Source organism: Grammomys surdaster, unplaced genomic scaffold (genome assembly GCF_004785775.1).
Source record: "Grammomys surdaster isolate TR1022 unplaced genomic scaffold, NIH_TR_1.0 191, whole genome shotgun sequence".
Classification (NCBI taxonomy): Eukaryota; Metazoa; Chordata; class Mammalia; order Rodentia; family Muridae; genus Grammomys; species Grammomys surdaster.
In genome coordinates, this window is record NW_021604636.1 from 8,855,601 (window position 1) to 8,875,402 (window position 19,802).

The 19,802-nt window shown below is 39.9% G+C and overlaps 1 protein-coding gene across 3 annotated transcripts in view; it reads left to right on the forward strand.

Moving 5' to 3' along the window:
- The window catches only part of Acvr1c (activin A receptor type 1C), a 73,612-nt gene extending 55,878 nt beyond the window's left edge, over nucleotides 1–17,734 (forward strand). The window contains exons 4-9 of one of the 3 annotated variants that reach the window (XM_028769233.1): nucleotides 2,844–3,074; nucleotides 6,597–6,764; nucleotides 8,054–8,210; nucleotides 9,888–10,012; nucleotides 11,388–11,518; nucleotides 17,337–17,734. In XM_028769233.1, the coding sequence (XP_028625066.1) occupies nucleotides 2,844–3,074; nucleotides 6,597–6,764; nucleotides 8,054–8,210; nucleotides 9,888–10,012; nucleotides 11,388–11,518; nucleotides 17,337–17,462 (938 nt within the window). In that variant the 3' untranslated portion in view covers nucleotides 17,463–17,734. The remainder of the gene's footprint in view (nucleotides 1–2,843; nucleotides 3,075–6,596; nucleotides 6,765–8,053; nucleotides 8,211–9,887; nucleotides 10,013–11,387; nucleotides 11,519–17,336) is intronic. The other 2 variants (XM_028769234.1, XM_028769235.1) reach the window with 2 other exon arrangements.
- The last annotated feature ends 2,068 nt before the right edge of the window (nucleotides 17,735–19,802 follow it).

The following is a 19,802-nucleotide window of genomic DNA, read 5'->3' on the forward strand; positions in this document are numbered from 1 at the left end:
TATCTATCTATCTATCTATCTATCTATCTATCTATCTATCTATCTATCTATCATTTGTGTGTGTGACACTGGGTGGCAACAAGGTGTCCCTAACTTCAATCTGTAGATCAGCATCACCGGGCTCTGCTTATGGATAACTTCCCTTAAAGATAAATTTGAATAAGCTTTAGGCATATTGTATAGCCACAGTTGTTTGTCAGTGACCCCTAGCTAAAAGCACATGCCTTTGATCATCATAGAACAGGTTTACCGTCAGCAACACATCTGCCACAATAGCTTTCCTGTGGGGAGGAGACTGGACCAACCTGCTTCTTCTCTGCCTTTCTCAATTGGTTGGTGACCTTGGATCTGAGGCAGCTTTGTCAGATATTGAAAAACCCTGATTATGAAGCTTATCCATGACCAGGTCAGGGACAAATTTCAAAGAGACAGAGAGGCTACAAAGTGAAAATAAATGATGTTTTATTGGACTCTGCTTGAGAGTGAGCTTTGTCTCAGGCGGCTTTTAAGGAAGTGGGGAGCCTGCTTCTTTGTTTTACTCTATAGCATTCTGACAGATGGTGACACAAGCCAGACATCAGCTTTCTATAATCCCCAGTGAATAGATTAAAATGAACTCCTAGCAAGAGACAAAGTTTCTGTTCAAATGCAGCCTGACGGTGTATAGCACAAAACCAACTGAGATTCGTTTTGTGATTTGCTTTGGAAGCTGGTGAAGAAGCTCTCGTTCTCCTGCCTCACCCTGCTCACCCCACTGACCCCTTACACATTCTTCTTTGTTCACCAATTGGGTGTTGCATCAACTGCAGTGTGAAAACTTTACTGATTCCTTTCTTTCTTTGTCAGTGATGATGCAGAGAGGGGGGTGACTCTGAGATTTGGCTTAATTGCTAGTATCACGTTGTGCCAAACACATTGAGCGAAGCCTACAAAGATAACTGTTATCGTTGGATGTCTCTCTTTCCACAGTGAGGAGCACAGGTCTGTCTCATCTCGGGGACAAAGCATTCTGGGCCAGTCTCTGGCAGCAGCAGACTCTCTTTAGGTCTGATTACTGTCAGGCTCCAATTTTCTCATCGATAGATGATGAGGCTGAACCAGATGGTCCCCAAAGAACTTTTGGACTGTGGGGCTTGGTGACTAATTGTTGAGGCTCATACCAGTGAATTTATAGTCTGTGCCTCTTCAGCATCGTGGGTGGTTCTACTAGAGATGAGAACATCTGTGTAAACACTGGCTCATTCTTGGATCATGGGACAATGCCCTGAGGAGCCACACGGGCATTGTTTTCTCCAGCCACCTGAGGACAATGACAATTGCCTAGCTGATTTTCTATAATACACTTATGCTGTAGCCTCTTTAACTATTTGTAATACAATTACAGGAGTAATGAAGCCTCATGGACCTTATATTGAAAATATAGAGAATGAGAAGAAAAATATTATAACCCACTCTGATTCCATCATGTGCTTCAGTTTCTTTTCTATCCATAGTTTGAAAAGCTACCAACTCATAGAGATAAAATTTACTACCCTGTTTTCAATGAACATTGTAGCAAAGTAGCTTCCAGTGTCATTAAAATCCCTTTCTTAGCAGCACGGTCAGTGTTAACCTTATATGGTCCATTCTGAGCTTGCAATAATAGTAAGAGAGTAGCCATTATTGATCATGCATTATGCCAGGTACAGTGCTAGCTCTTCAATCCCCATCTTAACTCCTATATTGTCTCATTTCCTGGAGAACAGTGCTGAAGCTCACAGAAGTTAAGTAAGCATCTTGTAGTGACTAGATGATGTATCTTTGCTTGCAGCTCTGCACCGAATTCCACATTTCAAAGGTTTCCTTTTTCTTTAATATAAACAACAATGTATTCTGTAATTTAGCATAGATTCTCTACATTTTGTGTTAATTCTATGGAATAGTACTTTAGAAGTAGAGTTATTGTTTTAAAAATACAATCAGTCTGGGCATGGTGTAATGGACCATTAGTCCTAGCACTTGCAAGGCAGAAGCAGGCAGGTCTATGCAAGTTTGAAGCCAGTTTTCTCTGCATTGTGACTTCCAGGTCAGCCAGAGATACACAGTTAGATCTGTCTTACCTCAAAACAACCACAACAAAAATTGACAAGCATTATACATACACAAAGAACATGGTTTTTTTTTTGTATTTATTCTTCAGAAACATATTCAATGTCAGAGCAAAGTCTGACATTGAATTTGACTTCTTTCTTTCTTTCTTTCTTTCTTTCTTTCTTTCTTTCTTTTTTTCTTTTTCTTTTTTTTTTGTTTTTCGAGACAGGGTTTCTCTGTGTAGCCCTGGCTGTCCTGGAACTCACTCTGTAGACCAGGCTAGCCTTGAACTCTCGAACTCAGAAATCAGCCTGCCTCTGCCTCCCAAGTGCTGGGATAAAAGGCACGCGTCACCTCCGCCCGGCTGAATTTGATTTCTTACATGCACATTTTATTTTTTTTTTGAGAAAAATATCACAAAGAATGGTTTTCCCTTCGCAGCAGTACCAGGAGCCATGTATTTCAAGTGTTAGCCATACAGGTTTCCATTGAGTCAGACTGGCTTGGTGAGAAATTTAGCAGGATTTGTCACAGTTCTTAGAAATGAGATATCTGTAGCAGCAGGCTATGTTTAAAAAGTGATGTTTGTGAACAAGAGAAGAGAAATTAGTAATTTAGGACATTTTATAGATCATTCCTTGGCATTACAGTTTTTTGTAATGATGCCCATTTCTTCAAATTTAGTAAACTTGTTTAAGCGTTTGCTTTTCCTGTAACAGTGACCATCATTGTGACTTTTGTTTGAATGATCAGTCTGCCTTTCCTTTGACTAGGTCTGCCTCTTTTGGTTCAAAGAACAATCGCAAGGACAATTGTACTTCAGGAAATCGTAGGAAAAGGTCGGTTTGGGGAAGTGTGGCATGGAAGATGGTGTGGAGAAGATGTAGCTGTGAAAATATTCTCCTCCAGAGATGAGAGATCTTGGTTCCGTGAGGCAGAAATTTATCAGACCGTGATGCTAAGACATGAGAACATCCTCGGTTTCATCGCAGCTGACAACAAAGGTAAGGTCCTGCTCAACAGGGCTACCAAGCAACAATGTTGGGTCACTTGCCAGGGGTTGTCATCACCAATGTCTCAGGAAAATACATACAGTTCTATCTTCTTTATTAAGAAAATTCTCTTTTCTTTCCCACATACAAATGCATATAACTAAACAGTAAAGTGCAGAAGCAAATGATTGGTGTGGGGTCATAATGATGCACCAAGGCTGATATTTGAAATATTAGATAACTCGTATTGGGCACGAACCAGCCTTCTGCCCTGGAACCAGTCCTAGGAAAATATACTAGTCTAGTTGTCCTGTCTTTAGTCACACTGGGTCTTGGAAATATCTAGAGCATTTTGGAATGGCATTTGGGTGCGATGGCCAGTGGGACTTTATTGGAGTTCGAATGGCTGTTGTTTATCAGCTGGATTTATCTTCTATGTCACAGGCTTTCCTTGTGGGTGTCCAGATCTCAGCACAGGTCCCCCTAGACAGTGTGAGAATGAGTTAAGAGATTGTTAGTGGGGTTTGCTATCATTGTTAGTTTGACTATGCTTCAGAATTTGAAGTTTAACATTGACAGATAACAACTGTCAGTTGTTTTAGTGTCCCAGAACAAAACAGATCATCGCCTATCTGGTATTTAAAGTCAGTATTCTCAAAATATTGTACGTATGCTGGGGTAGTGAGGGAGGGGCGTAGTTGGTGGATCATCTCTGTGGCTTTCCACTTCTTACAAAGCTTTGCCTCATCTTACTGTACAAAAAGGGGAAATGTAGACAGAACTGAGGAAACTAACCTGGTGGGGTTTCAAACAGGAACTTTAATAATTTTAATATGATGAAGAATTTTGATGCGGCCACAGTTACATTCTCATCAAAACGCAAAAGTGTTTAAACTAAATTATGTGTGAGTTTTACATATTTACTATTTCCTGGAAAATTAAAAATACTTCACCTTTGTCTGATAGAAACAAGATAATAATTTATATTGATTATTAATATTAATATTAATAGTAATAATGTCAATAATATACCATAAGCATATTATAAATCATGTTATGTTTTATATTATATATAATATGTAATTACTTATACAATATACAATTACATATTGTATTATATATAAAATATATGATATATTATAATATTACAGTTAATATTAAGAATGGAAATATTAATAATTTTAATATTTATTATTAATTAGATGGAAAAAGAGATCTTTAGCGGTTTTGCACATTTTGATCATAATTATGTTTTCTAGTTGGGATTTATTGGGAGAATGAAGGAGAGTTGAGCTGAGACAGAAAGTTCTTTTTTTTTTAATTTAATTTTTTTTTATCTTTTTTAAAATTTTTTTCTCAAATCATAATTAATTCACACAGGGGTTATAAACACAGAAAGGCAGGATGTTGGGAAGGGAATGACACTGGAGTGTGGGTGCTCAGGGGGAATACAGATATCTTCAGAACCGGGTATCGGCTGGGTGAAGGTTCAGGGGACAAGTCACTATGACTCTGTCTATGACTCTTTTGTCCTCATCTAAGCTGGTATTGTCTGCCAAGGCTACCTATTTACAAGGTTTATGACCACTCAGGCTTATAAATTTCCACAAAAGCTGCCCGTTGACATTAGCTTATAGCCATCTCTTTCAATGTTCTTCCACTGAGACCCAAGACTTGGTGTTAGTACACATGTATGACAGGCCCACTGCTGATTTTCGGCCTATGGCTGATTTTAGGCCTTCAGTGTGTAAGCAGGGCTGCCGCCGACATATCCTCCCTTCTCTAAGTATAGAATGGCTGTGGCAATTCAAATCTTGCGAGGGCGGGGATAGAGGCCTGACCTCCAGTATTTGAAGGGGACTTTGTAATGGCTCCAGTCCCCCTGTCGTTGTCCAGTGAGGCATGAGGGCCATACCCGTCCCGATGTCTTTTTCCTGGAGAGGGGATACTTTTGACATCAACCCCTATGCAGTCAGGCTTGTCCCTCAGGGAACCCAGATAGATATCTTTATCTTTTATTGATATTCCCTTGCAGTGCTTAGCCTCGCAGCCTAAGCAAGAATTCAGATCGTCTGAGACAGAAAGTTCTTAGTGAGTTCTATTACTACTACTGCTGCTACTACTACTCTTATTATTATTGTCATTATTTTAGTTCATGTGTTTGAGTAGGTTGTCTGCATGCATGTCTGTACCTAGTGCCCAGTGAGGCCAGAAGAGAACACTGAATCCCCTGGAACTGGAGTTACAATTTATTGTGAGCCGCTATTGCGGGTGCTGAGAATTGAACCTGAGTCCTTTGGAAGAGCAGCCCGTGCTCTTAACTGCCTAGCCACCTCTCCAGTCCCTCTTTCCAACTTCTTAAGGACATATACTTTAACACTATATTCCAGCATTTTGAAAACCAGACATTTTGTTCCACAGCTAAGGATCCACTTTCCCAAACCCTGCTAAAGTTGAGCTGAGTTATTTTCTGGTCAAGTGCCCTAGCAGTGACATCAGTGCAGCAGTAACCAGGTCCACAGCTCATCTTGATGAACTAGTTTAATTCCAGTGTCCTAAGAGGCCATTCTTGTTTTCCTCCTTGGAACTGGATTCTCTTGGGCAGACCCTTACTTGTCAGTCATTCCGTACAGATCTAAGATGGTCTCTAATCACTTTCATCTTTTCAAATTATTTATTTCATGTAACAGTTACAGTTCTAAATCATAGCCTAGTGTAGGACAAAAACCCTTGTTGTGTGTGTGAGAGAGAACATGTCTAGGAACGGGTGTCAGCAGGGAGTTGGAGGGTGGGCTTAATTGTGGTAGGTTGTTAGTGAGCTTTAGAGTATATTAGCTTTTGTAAGTCAAAGATTTCTCACTGCCTGGTTGTGGAAATGAGATCTTTGGATAGCTTCCAGCTCCTGATCATGTAGCACCTGGCAGGGCAGCATCTAGGCTAAGCACTCACTGGAGAGTTCATTTGAGTCTCAGGACTTATCAGGGTTGCCCATACCATCACAGACGCTGTTTAGAAAGCTCCATCTAACTGTTGGAACCCTAGACTAACTTCTAGTCTGCTAAACAGTCTTTTTTTAAAAATGGCGAGTTAGCTTTTGTTTAAATAGATGTGCTATTTGAGAATACCTAGCAATATCTTGGCTCTTTAAAAAACTGTTTGGAGTACATAACTTCCTATTTTAAGAGGCAAATTTCATGGATATTGTTAGAATCTCAGCAGTCTTATGGTAGTAATTATAGTGTAAATTTGTTGGATTTGTTGCTTTCATCTTTCTTATAGTAATGGGCAAGGCCATACGGAGGCTAAAGGTGCCTCTCAAAAGTTTCTCCTACAGTGCCTTTCTCAGAAGGTTGCCATGCACTGCACAGTAACTTTTGATGAAAGCAAACAGGGAAAGAGTCACTCACTTGTTGGAACTGCCATTCACAACTTCCTGTTTTGATGGAAGCTTTGACCGTACCCACATCTGCAGTAGTTAAAAGTGCTCTTTTCCTTTTTCAACCTTTACAACATCAAATGCTGTTCTCTCGACAGATAATGGAACTTGGACTCAACTTTGGCTTGTGTCGGAGTATCATGAACAGGGTTCCTTATATGACTATCTGAATAGAAACATAGTGACCGTGGCTGGAATGGTCAAGCTGGCACTTTCAATAGCTAGTGGTCTGGCTCACCTGCACATGGAGATCGTGGGTACTCAAGGTATGTATCGCCTTGCAGAAAGCTGGTCTTTGTATTGACTTTATTTTAGGTCATTGCCATCACCAAATAGAGAGGAACAGTGGATGTCCTTCATGAAAGTGAGATTCTTGTCAGGATGCAAGCAACTTTTTCATAGTCTCACACATGATATTCCTGATGTGTTTTCATCCTCAGTGGCTCCATCCTTGCCATTAGACTGCAGACCTAGAGGCCTTGTTTTGATGGCCAAGACAATAATATAGTCCTATATTACTGATGATATAAATGCTTGCTTTTGATGATTGAAATGTAATTGGTAAAGATAATGTGACCACGAGTGGAAGCTGAGTGTGGAAATCAGGGACAGAAGGATTGCCCATGAGTTTGAAGTCATCCAGGGTTACATGGTGAGTTCCATACTAGGCTGGAACTGTCTCAAAAATACAGAAAAGGGTGAATATATGAATATCATACTTGAAAGCCAAATGATATGCCCTGCCTTGTCGATTCACTGAGCCTACAGGAAACTGAATCATATTTAAACAGGTCACTAAGTTCATATCCTTATAAGTTATTGAAATCCCCAAAACTTTGGTAAATGTAGGTTATATTTGTTAATAATTTCCACATCAAAAACTTTTTATTGAGAAATTTAAAATTGTTTACTTCAAAGAACTGTAATTAGCCAATTAAATATTAATGTGAGAAACAGCTTTCAAATGTTTTACAACATTTTAATGCAATGTAGGAAAAATAGCATTTTTGGTTTACATTTTTGAAAATGCATTAAGTATCTAGCTTACTGTCTGAAATTTCACACATGCTCTTCCTTATGCTATTTGCCTCCATATATGGTTTTGGTTGAAGTAAGTGAAGAAATGGTGGCCTGATCCTGATAGATCATATATAGTGGTTTTAAGGACCCCCCCCCATGGCTTTTCTATTCTCACTTGGGAATTTCTATTCTAGAGCAGTAAAAGTGTGAGTAAATGTTTTGTTAGAAAATATTTGCCTTAGTGTAATCACACAAAATAGTAGCTGCCAGTCATTTATTAAATAATCTGGTCGTTAATGTTCCCAACTGTCACCTGGTGCTCCTCACACTGGAACTACTTGATCATGAAGCCAAGAGTCTGCCCTCACTTAGCCCGGAATTTGAAGAGGAGACTGCTTGTCCCTTCAAAAGTCTGCTGGACTTGGGTGTGCAGTCAGAGGCGTTGTGTCTGAGGAGGTGACATTTGAGCTAAGGCGTCTAAGTTATTTGCTTTAATGAGAAAAAAACGTTAATACACTTCTCTTACGCTTTATAGGTAAGCCTGCTATTGCTCACCGAGATATAAAGTCAAAGAATATCTTAGTCAAAAAATGTGACACTTGTGCCATAGCTGACTTAGGGCTGGCTGTGAAACATGATTCTATCATGAATACTATAGACATACCCCAGAATCCTAAAGTGGGAACAAAGAGGTAAGATGACTTTCATTGGTGGCTTACTAAGGCTTAAATGGTTGATCAAACACCCTGAGCGCCTGTGGTGAGTGTCCAAATGTGAAAAAAAACAAAAAACAAAAAAACAAAAACCGTTAGGCCGAAAAAAAGCAAGAAGTCTTTCTGGAGATATGAAGACACCAGTGACAAGGTGGGATCACAAAAACAGAGGATTGACTTTTTGACCCGGCAAAGTAGCCATTTTGGGGCAGAGTCTAGCACAGGCAGTGGCAAAGAGATAGTTGGCATGCCTTGGGAGTGTGACACATTTTCTGATGTCTTTCCTAGGAAAAAAAAAAGAAAAAAGAAACCAACACCCTTAAGCATCATCAGTGGACTGAAATTCATGGCTTGCTGTATAGGCTCGAGTTTTAAAGAACACATGCAAAACCAGTGCACCTGAATAGATAGGTTAGGGATGATGTATACAGTAAAACCGTGTATGTGGTAGTCCTCATTCTTAACACACAAAGATTTTATGTATCAGTTTGTATCTTACCAATAGCTGGGCGTGCCCTTAGTCTTACAGAATAATGTATTTTGCGGTAATATTCATTTGAATACAATTTCCACCTTCAAGGAACAGAATATGATAACACCAGGGGAAGCATGAAGCGAAAGGAGCACACACAGCTGTGGCTGTGACATGCTCATCAGTCACTACGTGTCTGGTGTGTTTCCTTGTTTGACCAGCAGGTGGCTCCTCAGCTAGTCTACTTCCGTGTCCTTTACTGGGTTCCAGGCTTCATGGTACTTTTTTATAATTCCAGAGCTCTTGACCTTGAAATTATGCTAATTATATTATTGTCCTGGACATACCAAAGAGAATAGAGAATTTCTAAGGAGGTAGAGCTGGCTACTGAGACAATTGAGATTTCAGGTCAGTGAGTACAAGCCATCTGCTGTCTGCTGTCGACTTAAAAAGTAGATTCATTCCCAGGAAGCATGTCCAGAATAAGCAGCCCTAATGGATATCTCTTCTTTTCTTAATAAGGACATCTACCTTACTATTCCGGCACCAGGGACACTCAGGCAGGGCTTGGGTGCTGCTTTCCTTTGGAGGAGCCTAATACTTTGAAACGAACCCAAAGATTAAATAAAAATAATCTGGAAAAATGCTCAACTCTGTATGGGCCAGTTAGACTCAGTCAGGTCCTGTGAGTCTAAGCCTTCTTCCATTGAACTTTGTTCGAACAAGGACTTTTCTTGACCATAGTATGCAATAAGATTCTTCATTCTGATAAGATATTTGTGGAATACCATGTAGCCTTGCATTGGCAATCGAGCCCCCTGTGGTGATGCAAATGCCCTGCTTGTCAGAAGGGAACTTTGCATGATGACAAATTCTTCAGGTTGTTGAGCTCCGTTTCTGTCATTGAGTGCTTTGCTCATTGACCTTCCCAATTCATTCCTTCCAAGTACTAGGCTGCTGTCGGTCCTGCCATAGTGTGAAATTGTATAACCTTAAGCGTTGTTTAAAATGTTTTAAAAGTGATGGTTGTGTCAATAACTGTGTGGTTTTTTTTAAACTCCACTCTATTATGGTATTTGAGATGTTCCGTTGAAACTGATGTGCTACCTTAATTTATGTTTTGTATCAAAATGTATTACAATTGTGTCTCGCTGGACTGAAGCTCGATGTGCACATTTTTGAAGGTATATGGCTCCGGAGATGCTTGATGATACAATGAACATGAGCATCTTTGAGTCCTTCAAGCGAGCTGACATCTATTCGGTGGGGCTGGTTTACTGGGAAATAGCTCGAAGGTGTTCAGTTGGAGGTAAGCTTTTGGAAATACCCTTTGTTCCCCTTCCCTTGGCACTGAGTACAAGATGTGATTTTCGTTATAGTCTCCTCAGTATACTGAATTGTTTCTGAATAGTTAAGAGAATTCTATTCAGTGATTTCTTTACAGAAGCAAAAGAGGAATCTCCTGGGGATAGTGTGTGGAGGTTATCTTTTGAATTCTGCTTAGACGAGAGTGACAGTTCTGATCATTCTGATGCCCATATGATTATTTTGTGTCACTTGAAAATTATCTGATTGGAGTCTGGAGGCAGCTGGTATCCTTACTCTTATCCCAGAGAAGAGTCTTGCCAAGGCAGCAGGTCGGTGAGCCTTCTGTTTCCCAGGCTTTTCCTAACAGCAATGCCAGATTAAATAGAGCTGGGAAGTCAGTGGTAGCTCACCTCTTGCCCTCTACTGCTCCACTGAGCTTAGAAATTAGTAACAGGACCCCTGCTAATGCAGTAATGAAATAGTTGCATCAATGGAGAAAAGTTAAATGCCTGTATAAAGCTCTTTACAGATATTCCCTTGTAAGCGAGACACACTTAGGATGCAGCTTGGTTTAGGACTTCCTGTGTGTGTGTGTGTGTGTGTGTGTGTGTGTGTGCACATGAGTACATGTGTGTCTGTGTGTGTATGCACATGAGTAAATGTGTGTCTGTGTGTGTCTGTGTGTGTATGTCTGTATGCTGTCTCTCTCTCTCTCTCTCTCTCTCTCTCTCTCTTTCTCTCTCTCTCTCTTTCTCTTATGTATATATGCCATGCCATGCCACTGAGCTCAGAGACATTGTGAGATTTCATTTTTTTCCTTCTGCCATGTAAAACTGGAGACTGGACCATTTTGACAAGTTTGGCAGTAGTAATTTACCTGCTGAACCAGATACCTGGACATTCCAAAACCAAAACAGCTGTTTTGGTAGGCAAATATACTCTATTTACAGAGCACTGATGTTATGCTATAGATATTGCAATTAGGGAAATTGGGATTACTTTTTTACTGTATAACGATAATTTATGAAATCAAAGTGTCACAATGTTTTTATTGGAGGCAATATTTCTTTTATTTTATATTGTTTAAAATTGTGTATATTATTTATGCAGTGTTTTATGCATTGTATAGAATCCTTTATTAATTTTACATCTTATAAAATTTACTTTATATTATAAATGTCATACCTCTATATAAGTATTTAACTGAGTGATTTGAAGGGAATTCTGTTTAACAGAGATATATTATTTTAACAAATGTGAGGTTCTATTTTTCCAGGCTATCAGTGTGTCTGGCAGAAGAATCTGTGGCATTAGCTTGAAATATGCATCATTACTGATTATAAATGTAGGGAAATGTATTTTCACATTTCTTATAGGACTTGTTGAGGAGTATCAGCTGCCTTACTATGACATGGTGCCTTCAGATCCTTCTATAGAAGAAATGAGGAAGGTTGTTTGTGATCAGAAACTCCGACCAAATCTCCCAAACCAGTGGCAAAGTTGTGAAGTAAGTCTACCATGTTCTCTTCCTCCCTCTCCCTCCCTGCTATCACATTCCTCCCCAGTCATTCTCCCTTGCCCTCCACCCCTCTTCTTCTCTTTCCCTTCTTCATCTCCTGGAGACCAACATAAACTATGATCTTATCTATTTCTATTTTGTTGTTCAGATTTGCATCAGTGAGCATGTTCAGAGAATATGTAGTTCTTTTTTAACCTAGTTGCTTAATTCATTTCATATATGAATGGTGCCTTTGTTTACATCTTAAGAGGAATTGTGTTGTCTTTGGTAGCATGTATCTACGACACAAATCCTGAAGCCCAGATGTTTCAGACAATAGGACATTGAGTAGTGCTTCTCTGAAGTCCTCTCTGGCTTGGGTGATTGTTCGAGACACATGTCCTCACCAAGGTGGCTCAATCCTCATCCTCACTGCTCCCTGACACTGCCATCCCCATGGAGTTTCCCAGTCTTTATATCTGGCAAAGAGAGGAAACAGAGATACAGCATGGCTCTTCAGGGTTCAGCACAAGGAACATATGGTTTCCTCTCTTGCCTCCTAGCAGAACCAGTGTCATGGTCCCATCACAAGAAAAGGAGCTGGGAACTGAAGGACGTGGGCAAAGTCAGTGGGTAATTGTTCTGTCCTGGTAATTTATGCTTGATCTCACGCTATCTGATGCTTAATGTCTCTCATCAGATAAGCCCCCTCACCTTAGATCCAGTTGTTATCTGTCTTGTCTTCACAAGCAATACAGGACTGTAACCAAGCATGGCAGGCACACACAGTGCTCATTCTACCATCTGTAAGCTCTGATAGAGAGAGAGGGAATGGCAGGGATCCCCTACTCTGCCTCCACCTCTCTGTTCCATTCATTGCTCTTTATTTTCAGCCAGAGTTGAACATAATAACTAAGCCATCTAGGTGACATGTTATATTTTATTTTCTTATAGGATTGTTTTACCTAGTTGTCTTTTTACCTCATCTGTTTACCTCTTCCAGGATTTTAACTCTTTCATTTAAGGCAAATGCCTTAGTTAGGGTTTTACTGCTGTTACCAGACACATGACCAAGGCAGCTCTTATAAGGATAACATTTAACTGGGGTTGGCTTACAGGTTCAGAAATTCAGTCCATTATCATCAAGGTAGGAGCATGGCAGCATCCACTCGGGCATGGTGCAAGAGGGGCTGAGAGGTTTTACATCTTCATCTGAAGGCTACCAGCAGAAAACTGGCTTCCAGGCAGCTAGGATGAGGGTCTTAAAGCCCACACTCACAGTGACACACTCCAACAAGGTCACACCTTCTAATAGTGCCACTCCCTGGGCTAAGCATATACAAGCCATACTAAGTGTTAGTATTTTTGTCTTTTGTCTACTTATCTCAACTCTATGTTTATTTAAGAAGCAGACTTAGAGACTTGTATAGCATACTAATAGAATTAGTTTTCTAATATTGTTGGATGTACTCACATGGGGGATATAAAGGTTAATAATTAAATGAAAACTTGTGAATACACAGTTTAAAAAGCAGAATATTTTCAGAAATCTTTGAGGAATTTTCTGCCTTGCTGAGTGTTTAATGTTGGTATTAATGATTTTACTATTCTATGATATTATTTAGGTTTTGCCACACATATATGTATATCCCAAAATATTTACATTTATGTGTTTATGAAAATTATGAGCAAAACCTGTTACATGTATTCTTCTTATTTTTTTAATACACACAGACATATAAAAATCTGTACATTTTCATTGCTATGTAGCATTCTTCTGTGTGGCTATAATAGTATTTCTTTGTCTATTCTAGTATTGGTTATCGTATGTGATTTATAGTTAGCATTGTTAGAAAGGATTTTGTTAAATGTATTAATGAATTTTATGGTTGCGGAGACAGAATATCTGATGAAAAGAACTTAAAGAAGGAAGAGCTAAATTTAGCTCTAAGCTTGAAGGCAATATCATGGTGGAAGAGACGTGGCAGCAGGAACACAAGGCAGCTGGTCACACTGTGTCTTAGTTTTTTTTCCATTGCTGTGAAGAAGCACCATGACCAAGGAAACTTAAAAAGAAAGCATTCAGTTGGAGTCTCATGGTCCCAAAGGGTCAGAGTGCATGACCATCATGGTGGGGGTGCAGCATCAGGCATCAGTCACTCAGCTCAGGACATCAGCCCATGGGATAGCGTCAGCAACATTTCAGGTAGATCCTTTACTTTCTCTTAATTCTTTCTGGAAATGACCTTATGGACACACCTAAATAATGTGTTACTAAGGTGATTCTAAATTCTGTCAAATTGACAATAAGATTATCCATTTTGCAGGGCTGGAGAGATGGCTCAGTAGTTATCACCACTTGCTGCTTTCGCATAGGACCAGAATTTGATTGTCGGCAATGACATAGTGGCTCAAAACTGTCTGTCCAGCTGAAGGGGGATGTGACACTTTCTTTATACACACACACACACACACACACACACACACACACACACACACACACTTAAAAATTGTAAAAGGAGAGTGATACTATATAAATATATATGCCCAACAAGTTCTGAAGCTATTGATCCTTCTGAGGTGTCCACTTAGACAGATGAGATTTCTGCTCATTCTTTCTTCCTGTGCTTTTGGGATCTCAGATATATTACTTGAAAGTGGTGTCAGGTAACCTTTGCTTCTTAAAAACATTTTTTTACTGCTATATATTTTTTCTTTTAGATTAAATAAAAATAGATGTTGATTTTAATTCAAATTTGCTTTAATGTCTTTTCTACTTGTTTTAAATGAGAGTTATTCATTATGTGAAAGAATATTTTGCCTGCACGTATGTGTGTATACCATGTGTGTGCCTGGTTCCCAGGGAGGTCAGAAAAGAATTTGGATTCTTTGGAACTGAAGTCGTGGATGGCTGTGAGTTACCATGTGAGTGCTTGGAATTGGACCCAGGTCCCCTGCAAGAGAAAGGAGTGCTCTTAACCACTGCGCATCTCTCTTGCTCTACTTGCTTTTAAGAACTTTTCTGTCCTTAGTGTTCTGCAGTTTCTCTATGTCTCATGGCCAGTCTTTCAGTACTTCAGTCTTTGTTTTTGTTTTGTTGTTGTTGTTTTTTTTGAGGGAAGCTCTTTTCATGTAGCCCACAGTGGTAGGAATCCTCCTGCCGTAGCCTCTGAGTGCTGATGTCACAATATGCACCATCGAACCCAGCTTTGCCGCCGCTAAACTTGTTTGAACAAAGACTACTCTCATTTTAAGGACTTGTGACATTTCTCTGCTCTAGAAAATTCTGTGAGAATATGTCTTCAGATAATTTGTCTCTCATTGTCTCCATTTCTATTTTTGGAAAACTCAGTGGCTGCTATTAAACCTTTCAGATTCTACTCTGTGTCACCTGTATTTCCTACCTTGGCACCTGTATACTCATTCTTGTGGATTTATTTTCCACTTCTTTGCTTCTGCCTCAGATATGTCTCATCTGCTATTTAACATACCCATGAGAGTCTTTATTTTCATACTAAGAACTTTTACTGGTTCTGAAAGTACTGTTTCTCCCCTCTTCTACAGATAGTTGGACTTTTATTTTTTAAATATGTTTCTAATCGTTGACTTTTTTTTTAAACAAACACTAACAGTTTATTAAAACCAATACTTAAAATAAACACAATACTGAAAAGATCAGAAAAAAGTAAAAAGGGTATTTCTCAGGAGAGGGGAAGGCTGGCTGTAGAGCTGGAACTGCTGCTGGATTGAAGTCAGGGGTTGATCATGAGAGGCAGGAGCAGCAGCTCAGATAAAGGACAGACCCAAATTGATGACAAGAGATAACAGGGCCGTGCTCTAAATAGGTAAGCCCACTGTAGCAAGGAGGAGATAACTGAGAGATACAGTGCCATCTACAGACTTGTTGAGACAGAGGTTCCACAGCTGTTATCAGGTGTGCTGGCTGGACTGCTGTTGCCACACGTGGCTGCAGCCACACATGCCTCATAAACTTCTGGTGGTTTTGTGTTGTCCAGATCTGGTGCACAAGTTGGATCTGGCTCCAGATTTGCTGTTTTCCCTGCCAATTTACAGCAATCGAATCTCTGGATCTGAGGATGTGTGTCTCCCCAGATCTGAGTCTTCCTCATCCTTTCTTTGGCCTGTGAACCCTTAGCCTTTTGTTCCTGCAACTGGGTCAGGAGGCTATTGAAATGGGCACTACGATCTGAGTGTGGCATGAACGCACTCAAGTAGGCCTTTATGTATTTCAGAGGGAATAAATCTATGGGTCCACAGAAGTCCTCAGGGTTCTTGTCCATCCACGCATTCAGGAAGCCAAAGACAGTGTTCTTTACTTCTTCATCCTCTTCATAAGGGCTGAAGAATGAATAACTCAGGATCGTTAGGTCCAGTACATGTATGGGTTTCACAAAACTTCCATATTTGGAAAGAAAGGCAGGGGAAAACAAGGGGTCCCCTTCCTGCAGAGAAGTCGCCAGCTTGCTCGCCATCGTAGCCACAGCCTCTACACTGTTGTGTGGCTCTCTACAGGGCCCCCTCAGATTCTTTGGGGCAGAAGCATTCTCACCCAGCTTAGCCCCAGCCTCTGCACTGATGTGTGGCTCTCTGCAAGGCTCCCTCAGATCCTGTGGGGCAGAAGCGTTCTCACCCTGCATTGCTCCTACATCTCTCGTTGACACTTAATATAAGTTCCTTTATGGATATGATTCTGCTGGTTATTGTTTTGATTGATGTTTTGCTTAATGGCAACCCTTCCTCTCCCTTAATGCAGATTTCATTGTGAGTTTAGGTTTATTGCAAAAATTTGTACAGATTTTTTTTTCTTTACCAAAAGTTAAAGGAAGTGAATTTTCTTAGAGACTTCCATTTGGGGGAAGATTCATATGCACATATTCATTTTTCTTATGTTTATTTTCTTACATATATGTGGAAGTGCATGTATATGCCAGAGCATAGTGGCAACGGCCAAAGGACAGCCTGCAGGAGTCAGTTTTCTCATCGTACATGTGAGTCCCGAGGTTAAACTCAGATTTCCAGGCTCCATGGCAAGGTGCCTTTCCCTGCTGAGCCATCTCACTAGCTCAAGCTTCATGTTTAAATCTAAGGCCTTTTTTTTCCCCATCTACAACCTCTTCTCATTGTTTTTTGTTGACTTTCCTGTCTTTCTCATGTGGTCTCTCATCTCTGAGGATCCACATCAGAAGATGAGCATATGCCACTGGAGTCTCCCCAGCTTCAGTGACTTCTTGGGCCTCTCATGTTGACACTCTAAGTGTGTCTTCTTTTCTTTGACAGTTCACTTATACCAAGTCTTTCTATTTACCCTCAGATCATCGTTTGCAACATCCAATTAATTATGAATGATAAAAGTTTAAATTCTAGTTGTCAGTCTGATGACTTTTTTTTTCAGGGTATGGACATCTGATTAAATGTAACTTGGAATTCACATCGTTTCCACAGTCCTCCACAGCTTGTGTGGCTTTTAGCTGTTTGATTTGAGACAGGGTTTCATGGAACTGGCCTGGCCTTGAATTTCGGCTGCTTTTGCCTCCACCTCCTCAGTACTGGGACTGTGAGCATGTACCACAGCACTCAGCTATCATCACCCGTCTTAGTGGAGTTCAATAGCCATCAGTGCATTCCAGAAATCAATGATTTCATTTCAGCTAGTCTTTGCAAGGTTAACATTTGTGCCTTTAAAAAAGGATTTTTTTTTCCCCAGAAGTTTGGCCCAGTTTCCTCGATTGTCCCCTGATCTGTGACTTTGTTTCTTTAATCCTCTGTTCTGTGCACCTTAAACCTTTGCTGTCTTTATCTCCTGAAGGCTCTCCGGGTCATGGGAAGAATAATGCGTGAGTGCTGGTACGCCAACGGGGCAGCACGCCTGACGGCCCTGCGCGTGAAGAAGACCATCTCTCAGCTGTGTGTCAAGGAAGACTGTAAAGCCTAACGCCGTGTACAAGCAAAGGGAAACCTCTCACGTTCTCGTTCATGTCTCCCGCTTTGTGTAAATGGTTTTGCTTCTTTTCTGCTGTGTTTTATTTTAGTTCTACCTCAAGGATGATCCACTACAGTGTTGAAGTGTCCCAAAGGCAGCATGAAAAGATAACTCTAAAGTTAAGCGTGGCCAGGTCTTGACTTTCCCAGTTTCCATGTTGTCCTTAGTTTTATTTTTAAAGGGGACATGACTCATTTTTTTTTATTTAAGGAGGAAGATGTTATGAGTATAAAATAAGCTACATACAATGATTAAAAAAATTAAATTTTTGTTATACTTGAACCAAGAGCATCCACAAATGAGATGAAGACATATTTAAAATGTGAACTAGGGCATGTGATAGTGAAATGGAACTGTAAAAATTAACTGGACCCTTGAAAAGTAAATTTTGCTCCGAATTTTAACATCTAAAGACTAGAAAGTTGGAGTATCAAAGTGAGACCGTGTTTTCAGGACTTGTGTTCTCCACCTGTTTGCCGCTCTTCATCACTCTGACAGCTGTCCCTAAGTAGTTTGAAAGCCACCCAAGCTATTACTCCTGATATGTAACAGAGGTCCGGATGTCTCTAACACTGTGAAATGGCCCAGAGTCACAGAGCTCTTGCCAGAGATGGTCACAGACCCTGTGACAGTTAGCACTGTGAAGTTCGATGGCCACTCTATTCCCTTGAATTCCCATAGTGCTTTTTCTTCCCCAGTGGGAGCATCTTCAGTTGTAATATTTGAAATTTAGCCACATAGAGAGTGAGTACATTGTGTATTTTGCAAGACCATAATAGATTTTCTAGAATTTCAGAACCAATCCATTAGAGTGTCTTTATAAAAACGTCATAGCTATCCCATTCAATAATGAAAAAATGTTTTCTGAACATTGCCGAATATTGACCAATTATAAGCATACATCTTCTAAAGATGTATGTCTTAAGATGTCATTGCTTTTCAGGTACATATTTGTAAAGAAAATGACGCAAAGGTAAACAAGAGTTTGAGAAAAATTAAGAGAACTCTTCCAAAGGAGTTTAACCCCTTCCGTACCAGAGGATCACATTAGTCACACTACATTCCTGATCACACCACATTCCTGATCACACTACATTCCTGGCCTTTTAAGAGGGATCATGTGTGGAGGGATTTGGAGAGTCTATCTCTATTCTCCTTTTTTGATGTACAAAACATTTAAGAGGGCACCAGATGTCTCCTTCAAGTGTACTACACACTTTAGTGAAGGTGATTTAACTCAATGTCTTTCAGTGTTCTGAAACACTGTTTCCCAAACCCCATTCCTTAGAACTTTCTTCTGCCTAGAAGTTCTTAGAACAGAAGTACTCTCTGACAAGGTCTTGAGGAGTGATAGGCTAACATATTCTGTTCTTTGATGGTTCTGGCAGTAAAGACACATTCCAAGGACATTTTTTAAGGCTAAATATTTGATTACTTCTAGTTCAGCCTTTCCATTACAAATAGGGCAAAGTTTTACTATCCAGCATTTAGGTGTGCTCTAAAGCCCAACATGGGAAATAATGTTCTGAAGGATACAGCTATGTGTTCCATAGAAGGGCAACTTGATGACAGCATTTCACTGTGGAGATGTGCTACTGGATCATCTCATTTGACTAAGTGGAGATAAGAGAGACAAAAGTCCCTAACAGCTATGGGGTTTGCATGCATATACTTTCATTCCCAGTCATGCTCTCATCCATTTATAAGCACGGGGCACCCCATAACTTGCTTGCCACAATATTGGGTACAAAAGGGAATAACAAGATAGATAGGTCCTGCCCTCAGGGATTTTAAAGTCTAATTTGGGAGTGGGAAAAGGCATGTGAGTATGAGGGAAGAGAGTAAGTTGACAGATAAAATATGCAGTGGGATGCCTTTGAGTTCTATGTGACAATGGTTTCTAGAATAGGTCTGAAAATCACTTTTAATTTGCAACACATTTAGAAGGGATCTTTATTTAGATATTACAGCCTAATTATATCATCAGTATCAAAAGATGTGCCTACGTGAATGGATGTTAAGAAGAACCGTGTGAGGGGAGATCTGGCTTGTGTTTATTATTTCACAGTTTCTACATGATGGGAATGAAGTTATTTACTTTGATGATTGTATTCAAATATCCAATGAAAATAAACCTATTCTACCTGGTTCCATTCACCAATGTTAGGGGAATATATCTACTAGATTTTTTTAAAAGAGAGGGTGTTTTAACATCTTTATTTTAGTCATTATGTTTTATAATTTATTTCAGAGTATATACAAACATAACTTATATTTTCTTGGTTCAGATTT